Below are 12,302 nucleotides of genomic sequence, written 5' to 3'. Positions count from 1 at the left end.
CAGCCACGCACCAGTGATGGACCCGAGCTGCGTTGGGTGCCACCCCGCTGTGACCATGCTTCATCCTCATCCTCCTCCACCTCCTCCTCATCCTCGTCCTCCTCGTCCTCCAGTAGTGGGCCCTGGCTGGCCACATTTGTACCTGGCCTCTGCTGTTGCCAAAAACCTCCCTCTGAGTCACTTCGAAGAGACTGGCCTGAAAGTGCTAAAAATTACCCCTCTTCCTCCTCCTCCTCCTCCTGGGCCACCTCCTCTTGCATCATCGCCCTAAGTGTTTTCTCAAGGAGACATAGAAGTGGTATTGTAACGCTGATAACAGCGTCATCGCCACTGGCCATGTTGGTGGAGTACTCGAAACAGCGCAACAGGGCACACAGGTCTCGCATGGAGGCCCAGTCATTGGTGGTGAAGTGGTGCTGTTCTGTAGTGCGACTGACCCGTGCGTGCTGCAGCTGAAACTCCACTATGGCCTGCTGCTGCTCGCACAGTCTGTCCAGCATGTGCAAGGTGGAGTTCCACCTGGTGGGCACGTCGCATATGAGGCGGTGAGCGGGAAGGCCGAAGTTACGCTGTAGCGCAGACAGGCGAGCAACTGCAGGATGTGAACGCCGGAAGCGCGAACAGACGGCCCGCACTTTATGCAGCAGCTCTGACATGTCGGGGTAGTTGTGAATGAACTTCTGCACCACCAAATTCAGCACATGCGCCAAGCAAGGGATGTGCGTCAAATTGGCTAGTCCCAGAGCTGCAACGAGATTTCGCCCATTATCGCACACCACCAGGCCTGGCTTGAGGCTCACCGGCAGCAACCACTCGTCGGTCTGTTGTTCTATACCCCGCCACAACTCCTGTGCGGTGTGGGGCCTGTCCCCCAAACATATGAGTTTCAGAATGGCCTGCTGACGTTTACCCCGGGCTGTGCTGAAGTTGGTGGTGAAGGTGTGTGGCTGACTGGATGAGCAGGTGGAAGAAGAGGAGGAGGAAGCCGAGAAGGAGGAGGTGGCAACAGGAGGCAAAGAATGTTGCCCTGCGATCCTTGGCGGCGGAAGGACGTGCGCCAAACAGCTCTCCGCCTGGGGCCCAGCTGCCACTACATTTACCCAGTGTGCAGTTAGGGAGATATAGCGTCCCTGGCCGTGCTTACTGGTCCACGTATCTGTGGTTAGGTGGACCTTGCCACAGATGGCGTTGCGCAGTGCACACTTGATTTTATCGGATACTTGGTTGTGCAGGGAAGGCACGGCTCTCTTGGAGAAGTAGTGGCGGCTGGGAACAACATACTGTGGGACAGCAAGCGACATGAGCTGTTTGAAGCTGTCTGTGTCCACCAGCCTAAATGACAGCATTTCATAGGCCAGTAGTTTAGAAATGCTGGCATTCAGGGCCAGGGATCAAGGGTGGCTAGGTGGGAATTTACGCTTTCTCTCAAATGTTTGTGAGATGGAGAGCTGAACGCTGCCGTGTGACATGGTTGAGACGCTTGGTGACGGAGGTGGTGGTGGTGGTGTTGGTGGTACATCCCCTGTTTGCTGGGCGGCAGGTGCCAACGTTCCTCCAGAGGCGGAGGAAGAGGCCGAGGCGGCAGCAGCAGAAGAGGCCGAGGCGGCAGCAGCAGAAGAGGTAGCAGGGGGAGCCTGAGTGACTTCCTTGGTTTTAAGGTGTTTACTCCACTGCAGTTCATGCTTTGCATGCAGGTGCCTGGTCATGCAGGTTGTGCTCAGGTTCAGAACGTTAATGCCTCGCTTAAGGCTCTGATGGCACAGCGTGCAAACCACTCGGGTCTTGTCGTCAGCACATTGTTTGAAGAAGTGCCATGCCAGGGAACTCCTTGAAGCTGCCTTTGGGGTGCTCGGTCCCAGATGGCGGCGGGCAGTAGCAGGCGGAGTCTCTTGGCGGCGGGTGTTCTGCTTTTGCCCACTGCTCCCTCTTTTGCTACGCTGTTGGCTCGGTCTCACCACTGCCTCTTCCTCCGAACTGTGAAAGTCAGTGGCACGACCTTCATTCCATGTGGGGTCTAGGACCTCATCATCCCCTGCATCGTCTTCCACCCAGTCTTGATCCCTGACCTCCTGTTCAGTCTGCACACTGCAGAAAGACGCAGCAGTTGGCAACTGTGTTTCGTCATCATCAGAGACATGCTGAGGTGGTATTCCCATGTCCTCATCATCAGGAAACATAAGTGGTTGTGTGTCAGTGCATTCTATATCTTTCACCGCTGGGGAAGGGCTAGGTGGATGCCCTTGGGAAACCCTGCCAGCGGAGTCTTCAAACAGCATAAGAGACTGCTGCATAACTTGAGGCTGAGACAGTTTCCCTGGTATGCATGGGGGTGATGTGACAGACTGATGGGGTTGGTTTTCAGGCGCCATCTGTGCGCTTTCTGCAGAAGACTGGGTGGGAGATAATGTGAACGTGCTGGATCCACTGTCGGCCACCCAATTGACTAATGCCTGTACCTGCTCAGGCCTTACCATACTTAGAACGGCATTGGGCCCCACCATATATCGCTGTAAATTCTGGCGGCTACTGGGACCTGAGGTAGTTGGTACACTAGGACGTGTGGATGTGGCAGAACGGCCACGTCCTCTCCCAGCACCAGAGGGTCCACTAACACCACCACGACCATGTCCACGTCCACGTCCCTTACTAGATGTTTTTCTCATTGTTATGGTTCACCACAACAACAAAAATATTATTTGGCCCAATGTATTGTATTCAAATTCAGCGGGATATAAATTTGAGGCCTAGTATTTAGGCGCTGGGTGACCGGTATGGATTTACTAACAGAATTAGACTTGGAAATGCACAGTAGCGTGTGTGTGAAGTTATTCTGAATGACCCTATGTGCACCTTGAATATTATATACCCTTTTAGGGATAGATTTCAAATAGCGCTGATATAGCAGAAACCACTAAATTATGAAATTGCTAAATTGGGAATTGTATTTCAACCCAGAACAAAAAATGTGCTTTGACGGACACTAAATAACTTTCCCAGCCACAACAGGACAGCGGTAACGAGAGATTTAGCGGGATATAAATTTGAGGCCTAGTATTTAGGCGCTGGGTGACAGGTATGGGTTTAGTGACAGAATTAGACTTGGAAATGCACAGTAGCGTGTGTGTGAAGTTATTCTGAATGACCCTATGTGCACCTTGAATATTATATACCCTTTTAGGGATAGATTTCAAATAGCTCTGATATAGCAGGAACCACTAAATTATGAAATTGCTAAATTGGGAATTGTACTTCAACCCAGAACAAAAAATGTGCTTTGACGGACACTAAATAACTTTCCCAGCCACAACAGTACAGCGGTAACGAGAGATTTAGCGGGATATAAATTTGAGGCCTAGTATTTAGGCGCTGGGTGACCGGTATGGATTTAGCGACAGAATTAGACTTGGAAATGCACAGTAGCGTGTGTGTGAAGTTATTCTGAATGACCCTATGTGCACCTTGAATATTATATACCCTTTTAGGGATAGATTTCAAATAGCTCTGATATAGCAGGAACCACTAAATTATGAAATTGCTAAATTGGGAATTGTACTTCAACCCAGAACAAAAAATGTGCTTTGACGGACACTAAATAACTTTCCCAGCCACAACAGGACAGCGGTAACGAGAGATTTAGCGGGATATAAATTTGAGGCCTAGTATTTAGGCGCTGGGTGACCGGTATGGATTTAGCGACAGAATTAGACTTGGAAATGCACAGTAGCGTGTGTGTGAAGTTTTTCTGAATGACCCTATGTGCACCTTGAATATTATATACCCTTTTAGGGATAGATTTCAAATAGCTCTGATATAGCAGGAACCACTAAATTATGAAATTGCTAAATTGGGAATTGTACTTCAACCCAGAACAAAAAATGTGCTTTGACGGACACTAAATAACTTTCCCAGCCACAACAGGACAGCGGTAACGAGAGATTTAGCGGGATATAAATTTGAGGCCTAGTATTTAGGCGCTGGGTGACCGGTATGGATTTAGCGACAGAATTAGACTTGGAAATGCACAGTAGCGTGTGTGTGAAGTTATTCTGAATGACCCTATGTGCACCTTGAATATTATATACCCTTTTAGGGATAGATTTCAAATAGCTCTGATATAGCAGGAACCACTAAATTATGAAATTGCTAAATTGGGAATTGTACTTCAACCCAGAACAAAAAATGTGCTTTGACGGACACTAAATAACTTTCCCAGCCACAACAGGACAGCGGTAACGAGAGATTTAGCGGGATATAAATTTGAGGCCTAGTATTTAGGCGCTGGGTGACCGGTATGGATTTAGTGACAGAATTAGACTTGGAAATGCACAGTAGCGTGTGTGTGAAGTTATTCTGAATGACCCTATGTGCACCTTGAATATTATATACCCTTTTAGGGATAGATTTCAAATAGCTCTGATATAGCAGAAACCACTAAATTATGAAATTGCTAAATTGGGAATTGTATTTCAACCCAGAACAAAAAATGTGCTTTGACGGACACTAAATAACTTTCCCAGCCACAACAGGACAGCGGTAACGAGAGATTTAGCGGGATATAAATTTGAGGCCTAGTATTTAGGCGCTGGGTGACCGGTATGGATTTAGTGACAGAATTAGACTTGGAAATGCACAGTAGCGTGTGTGTGAAGTTATTCTGAATGACCCTATGTGCACCTTAAATATTATATACCCTTTTAGGGATAGATTTCAAATAGCTCTGATATAGCAGGAACCACTAAATTATGAAATTGCTAAATTGGGAATTGTACTTCAACCCAGAACAAAAAATGTGCTTTGACGGACACTAAATAACTTTCCCAGCCACAACAGTACAGCGGTAACGAGAGATTTAGCGGGATATAAATTTGAGGCCTAGTATTTAGGCGCTGGGTGACCGGTATGGATTTAGCGACAGAATTAGACTTGGAAATGCACAGTAGCGTGTGTGTGAAGTTATTCTGAATGACCCTATGTGCACCTTGAATATTATATACCCTTTTAGGGATAGATTTCAAATAGCTCTGATATAGCAGGAACCACTAAATTATGAAATTGCTAAATTGGGAATTGTACTTCAACCCAGAACAAAAAATGTGCTTTGACGGACACTAAATAACTTTCCCAGCCACAACAGGACAGCGGTAATGAGAGATTTAGCGGGATATAAATTTGAGGCCTAGTATTTAGGCGCTGGGTGACCGGTATGGATTTAGCGACAGAATTAGACTTGGAAATGCACAGTAGCGTGTGTGTGAAGTTATTCTGAATGACCCTATGTGCACCTTGAATATTATATACCCTTTTAGGGATAGATTTCAAATAGCTCTGATATAGCAGGAACCACTAAATTATGAAATTGCTAAATTGGGAATTGTACTTCAACCCAGAACAAAAAATGTGCTTTGACGGACACTAAATAACTTTCCCAGCCACAACAGGACAGCGGTAACGAGAGATTTAGCGGGATATAAATTTGAGGCCTAGTATTTAGGCGCTGGGTGACCGGTATGGATTTAGCGACAGAATTAGACTTGGAAATGCACAGTAGCGTGTGTGTGAAGTTATTCTGAATGACCCTATGTGCACCTTGAATATTATATACCCTTTTAGGGATAGATTTCAAATAGCTCTGATATAGCAGGAACCACTAAATTATGAAATTGCTAAATTGGGAATTGTACTTCAACCCAGAACAAAAAATGTGCTTTGACGGACACTAAATAACTTTCCCAGCCACAACAGGACAGCGGTAACGAGAGATTTAGCGGGATATAAATTTGAGGCCTAGTATTTAGGCGCTGGGTGACCGGTATGGATTTAGTGACAGAATTAGACTTGGAAATGCACAGTAGCGTGTGTGTGAAGTTATTCTGAATGACCCTATGTGCACCTTGAATATTATATACCCTTTTAGGGATAGATTTCAAATAGCTCTGATATAGCAGAAACCACTAAATTATGAAATTGCTAAATTGGGAATTGTATTTCAACCCAGAACAAAAAATGTGCTTTGACGGACACTAAATAACTTTCCCAGCCACAACAGGACAGCGGTAACGAGAGATTTAGCGGGATATAAATTTGAGGCCTAGTATTTAGGCGCTGGGTGACCGGTATGGATTTAGTGACAGAATTAGACTTGGAAATGCACAGTAGCGTGTGTGTGAAGTTATTCTGAATGACCCTATGTGCACCTTAAATATTATATACTCTTTTAGGGATAGATTTCAAATAGCTCTGATATAGCAGGAACCACTAAATTATGAAATTGCTAAATTGGGAATTGTACTTCAACCCAGAACAAAAAATGTGCTTTGACGGACACTAAATAACTTTCCCAGCCACAACAGGACAGCGGTAACGAGAGATTTAGCGGGATATAAATTTGAGGCCTAGTATTTAGGCGCTGGGTGACCGGTATGGATTTAGTGACAGAATTAGACTGGGATATGGCCAAAAAATAACCACACTATTGCTGGTTAAATGCACTTGGTGACGGGCGCAGCTTGCCCCTGATGTAGTATATGGCCAAAAAATGAACAGACTATTGCTGGTTAAATGCACTTGGTGTGACAGCTTCACCCTGATGTAGGCTTTAGCCAAAAAACAACCACACCATTGAGGGTTAAATGCACTTGGTCGCAGCTTGGATGCACTTGGTCGCAGCACCGCACAAGACACAAAATGGCCGCCGATCACCCCAGAAAAAAGTGACTGACAAACGGTCTGGGCAGCCTAAAAACAGTGCGTGAGCATTTGAATTTCAGCAGCTCAATGATGCACAGCTGCAGATCGATCGATTAATCAAGTGAAGTCCTTTGGAGGAGTTAATCTGCCTAATCTCGCCCTACTGTCGCATCCGCAACCTCTCCCTACGCTAATCAGAGCAGAGTGACGGGCGGCGCTATGTGACTCCAGCTTAAATAGAGGCTGGGTCACATGGTGCTCTGGCCAATCACAGCCATGCCAATAGTAGGCATGGCTGTGACGGCCTCTTGGGGCAAGTAGTATGACGCTTGTTGATTGGCTGCTTTGCAGCCTTTCAAAAAGCGCCAAGAAAGCGTCACAAAAGCGCCAAGAAAGCGACGAACACCGAACCCGAACCCGGACTTTTACGAAAATGTCCGGGTTCGGGTCCGTGTCACGGACACCCCAAAATTCGGTACGAACCCGAACTATACAGTTCGAGTTCGCTCATCCCTAATCATTATTGATTATGCTGATAATTACATTTAAAAATAAATTGTATTTCTTATTGACATCTTCTTATTGTAGCTATCAATGGATACGTTGATGACACAACACCTGGTCTGGTTCTTTCATTGAAGAGAAAAGTACGATGGCATCTAATGAGTCTAGGGAGAACAGAAATTATTTCTATCCAATTTCATGGGAATATCCTTACACAACGGAGTCACAAAGATCATCCCATCAACATAGTAAACCTATACCCTGGTAAGGAGGGGCAGTGGTGGTTTATAGTTTTATAACGTCAATGACTGAAAGTGGTGCTGAGGTCTAACACTGAACTTTGCCCTATTCATCTAAGGCCTCAGGCACATGACCGTATTTGTAGTCTGCATTCCATGTGTGACAGAACATGGATGTCATCCCAGATGAACATATTCATTTTGTGGACAAGAATAGACATTTCTACTATTGGGCCTCCAAAAAATGCGGCATGAGCACGGATCTGTGATTTGTGGACCGCAGAGTGTAATTCTCTCTTAAAGTGGTTGTCCGGGCTTTTATTATTGATGACCTATCTTTAAGATAGGTCATCAATATCAGATTGGCGAGGGTCCGACACCCGGCACCTCCACTGATCAGCTGTACAAGGAGATGGCGTTCGCAATGAGCATGTGCCATCTCCCATCTCTCTTCCTGTTCACCGCTGCTGTCTATGGCAAAGAATATACACAGCAGCAGCAGACAGGAAAAGAGAAGGGAGACGGCACGTGCGCACTTGTACAGCTGATCAGCGGGGGTGCCGGGTGTGGGATCCTCGCCTATCTGATATTGATGACCTATCAATAAAAGGTAATCAATAATAAAAGTCCGGACAACCCCTTTAACAGTCTTACTGTATTAATATGATTATATGTTTCATTTAAGGTGTTGGTGTCACCCTAGAGATGGAAGCTCATACAACTGGTCTGTGGCATATAGAATCAGAAGCAGTATATGAAAGCTATAAAATGAAAGCAATTTACCTTGTATATGATGCACGTAAGTCCATAAAAGTAAAAAAAAAAAAAATGCAATATAATGCTGATTTTTAGATTTTAAAATCAATTATATATTATAAGTAAAATAATTGTCCTTTCAATTAAAATAAAAGATGCTGTTACTAGCAACCTAGAGCAGCAGAGTTTGTGACAGAATGCAATGGGGAGTTATTTAAAACCCTAGTGACCAATGACATATTTCTATCATGAGTGAGTTCTAGTTCCAGCATCGTGACAGATATATCTGTTATAAAGATCATGTGGGCACTGCCCAATGTACTCATGGGTAATACAAACCCAGACTCCCAATGTAACTCATATGGTTGGCAGTTTAACCCCTTAGAGAAGGGAAGTATTCTCATTTGAAAACTGTGAATTCACTTTTAAATAATTTGTGTATGTTAGTGTAACAGAACAGGCTGTAGAAATAAATGAAAACTTTTCAAGGTGAGGACCTAGACCTAACCCCTTAATGCATAATGCTGAACATGACACAAAATACTAGGCCATAGGTAGGGAAAAGGGAGCTGGTTACATCCTAAAGCTTTACTAAAACAGCCCTAGTCTCCTGGCTGTATGAGCCACCTTCAATGGTAAGGGGGCTCATACCCTCGAACCTAGAAGTCTAGGAATCCCTGCATCGCCCTCAACATCGTGACAGGGCAGAGACCTCCTGTTCATCCAACACCACGGATGAAAGGCATCTCCAGAGGCCCAGTAGCAAAAAGGGAGAAAGACAATGCAGCAACTGCACGGCGGGTAAGCACACAGTGTAACAACAGAACACTTGCAACAACCAACACTTACCTGCCACAGCAGAGATGGAGAAATGACACCAAGTTTCTACCTGGACCTCCATGCGAACACCAGATGCAAGGTGGCTCCAGGCAAGTCTGCTAATATCTTTAGGTTCACCCCTTTGGGAAACCAATGGGACCCCCTTTCGGAGGTAACACACACAAAGGGAAACGTCTAGCACACATGCAGGGACAAACACCAACAACATCCCAGACATGCAACTACAAACAAGACGCACAACCAACCTCCAACTCAAACCCACACCATAAAATACACACCAGGAAGGGAAGGAAGACATGGAGGAAACACACAGAATGACATCGCAGATGACATTGCAGAGAACATCGATGTCAAACTTGGATGGCCCACAGATCTCATCCATGCACAGAGCAAGCATCTTACATGCAAGGCTGACAAACCAAACTGATCTCAGTCTCTAAGCCAGAGTATATAAGGAGACCTGAGACCCCACCCAACTCACCAATTTGCTCCAGCCAGTGTATTAACCCCACACACACACAGCAGGGAGACACTACTTAAAGGGGAATTGCACACACAAGCAAAATGCAACAGGTTGTCGCAGACAACAGCATGCGTGGTCAGCAAGTCACGGCGCACACAGCAAAGCCTGTGACACTGCCACAACATGCCAAAACAGCAACAGTGTCACGGCGTCCACCATAGGCCGTGACAGGAGTGCTTCCATGGGTTTGCAGTGCAAGCAGACCATCAGATGCGAATTGCGGACCCTATTCAAGTGAATAGGTCCTACGTCCACATACGGCGGCTCTACGTCGGTGCCCATGCATTGCGGACTGCAATTTACAGTCCACAGCATGGGCCCGGCTGGCACATGAGCCCTAATAGTGTTTCCTTTATTCAGAGGATTACAATGATAATTAGTATTTGTAAAATATGTACAATATTCTGCTGTATTGCATGTCATTCAGAGCCAAAATGGAAATTTGGTGTACTCATTGTAATAATGGCTTCCACCACAGGGTGTCACCAACCTCTTGGTTTGTCAACTGGAAAAATTAGAGACTCGGAAATTTCTGCATCGGGACACTATGGTAAGAGATTATGACAAAACCACCATGTCCTACTACCATTATCTGTTTCCAAAACCTACTCCTTAATAATCACTGTGCTGAATTTTTTCAAGATGTTCCCTATTTTGACACACATCGAAGGCTGATTACTAAGGAAAATGAGCCAAAATTGTAGCGAAATGGTGTGCCGCAAATTTATTACGTGTTTTGCACCTTCCTAGACAGTTTTTCAAAATGTCTAGAAAAAGGAACATAGCTAAGAGGAATAGTAAAATGCTCAAAATTTATCAACGCTATTTAACACATCCAGTGTATTATTCTGCAAATACCATTTTGATTAATTTGTACAATTTGCACTGTTTTCTCCATGACGGGTTATGCAGTTTTATGAATGTATTGATAGATTGTGTTGAAAGCTTTAGAGTATTGTAAGATCTCATGCACACAGCTATATATATATCACTCCAAGCAATATAAAGGGCTATGTTCATCCGCAAAATGAACAAGAATAAAACTTGCTGTGAGTTTTATGGATGGGTAACACAGATTTGTGAATAAAACGGATGTGTACAGGACCCCATTGAACTGTATGGGTCAGTCTTCTATCCAGTCTAAAAACGGATAACACACTAAAGTAAAATACAGTCATATGCATGATCCCTAATAATAATAAGCTTATGTAAGGATGTAAGTAAAAACCTTAACAGAGGGGTTAAGGGGCAGATTTATAAATAGTTTTGCACACACCATACTTGTGCTATAATTTGCAACTTTTTACACCTTAACACTTTTTAAAACTGGTGAGTAAAGTAGACATGGCTTAACAGGAGGGTGTGGACTCCTCTGGTCTGAAGAATTTATTTTAACTGATTTTTCGCCCCATAAGATACACTCCCCCCCCCAAAATGGGGGTAATTGTCACTGTGTCTTATAGAGCAAATACTAATGCAGCGCTCCCTGGGCTCTGTACTCACCACTTCCTGGTCCGACGCCGTCGGCTGTGCTGTGGCTCATTGCCACGGTACCTTCTGTGACAGAGGTTAGAAGATCAGAGAGACTGACGGCTCGTGAGGCTAACTGACAGTCTCTTGATTCTCAGTGTTGTTGTTTGGTAATGACCAACCCTCTTGTCAGGTGCAGCTGGCAGTCATTACTGCTTCCCTATTTAGTTTAGTTTCACACTTCATACCATACAGTTGATATTCTCTGCTTGCATTTGGGAGAGTTGGTGTGTGGACTTTACCTGTGTTCCTGCTCATCCATTTTCTATAAGATAAGTTGTACTGCTTTGTATTTTGTTGTTCCCTTGTGCTTGTTACTAGGGACAGGGAGACGCTGGTTCGTTCACCTGGGAAGGAACCAATAGTGTCATTACCTTTCACTAACTTTAGGGCATCTCGGGGCTCCTAGGGTTTAAGTTCCGGCATATGTATTTTCCCACCTTCAGGATCTATACATACTGACAGGAGTCAGGGCCAGATCTAGGGGTTTCCTAGGAGGTGACCTTTCCCTTCTCCCTAGTCTTGAGGCCTAGTTCTTGTCTTCTCCCTTCTGTTGTCTTTTTGGTGTCCCTCTCTTCCCCATTATTCGTTACACTCATGTTCTGCAAGTCGGGTCACAGCACAGCCGATGGCAGAAAGAAGAGAGAGAGTGCTGGAGGTGAGGAGCGGAGGCGTCTGGAGCAGAAAAGGTAAGTGGATTTTTTTTATTTTTTTTATCTGAGTCTGATGAAATGAGGCTGGGGGGGTGATATATGGCTGGGGGCTAATATGAGGCAGGGGTGTGATATGAGGCATGGAGAGCTGATCTGAGGCATGGGGGTCTGATCTGAGGCATAGGGGTCTGATCTAAGGCATGGGGGTTTCCTCACTTTAGGGGAAAGAAATTCCTTCCCGACTCCAATCAGGCAATCAGAAAAACTCCCTGGATAAACGACCCCTCTCTAGTAACTATAACATGTAATATTATTACGATCCAGAAAAACATACAGGCCCCCTAAACTCTTTTAGTGAATTCACCATCATCACCTCCTCTGGCACAGAGTTCCACAGCTCTTACTGTAAAGAATCCTCTTCTATGTTTGTGTACAAACCTTCTTTCCTCCAGACACAGAGGATGTCCCCTTGTCACAGTCCTGCCTTGTTCACAGGAGCCCAGAACTGTACACAGTACTCCATGTGTGGTCTGACTAGTGATTTGTAAAGTGGCAGGACTATGTTCTCAT

The 12,302-nt window shown here is 45.0% G+C and overlaps 1 protein-coding gene across 2 annotated transcripts in view; it reads left to right on the top strand.

Moving 5' to 3' along the window:
• The window catches only part of LOC122946268 (coagulation factor VIII-like), a 528,859-nt gene that overhangs the window by 261,155 nt on the left and 255,402 nt on the right, over positions 1 to 12,302 (top strand). The window contains exons 18-20 of one of the 2 annotated variants that reach the window (XM_044305769.1): positions 7,276 to 7,455; positions 8,116 to 8,229; positions 10,028 to 10,099. The exons of the other annotated variant lie outside the window; for it this stretch is intronic. Of the exons in view, the coding sequence (XP_044161704.1) occupies positions 7,276 to 7,455; positions 8,116 to 8,229; positions 10,028 to 10,099 (366 nt within the window). The remainder of the gene's footprint in view (positions 1 to 7,275; positions 7,456 to 8,115; positions 8,230 to 10,027; positions 10,100 to 12,302) is intronic. 2 annotated transcript variants of the gene reach the window in all.

This window comes from Bufo gargarizans, chromosome 9 (genome assembly GCF_014858855.1).
Source record: "Bufo gargarizans isolate SCDJY-AF-19 chromosome 9, ASM1485885v1, whole genome shotgun sequence".
NCBI classification, from domain to species: Eukaryota; Metazoa; Chordata; class Amphibia; order Anura; family Bufonidae; genus Bufo; species Bufo gargarizans.
This window is presented reverse-complemented; position numbering and strand designations above follow the sequence as displayed.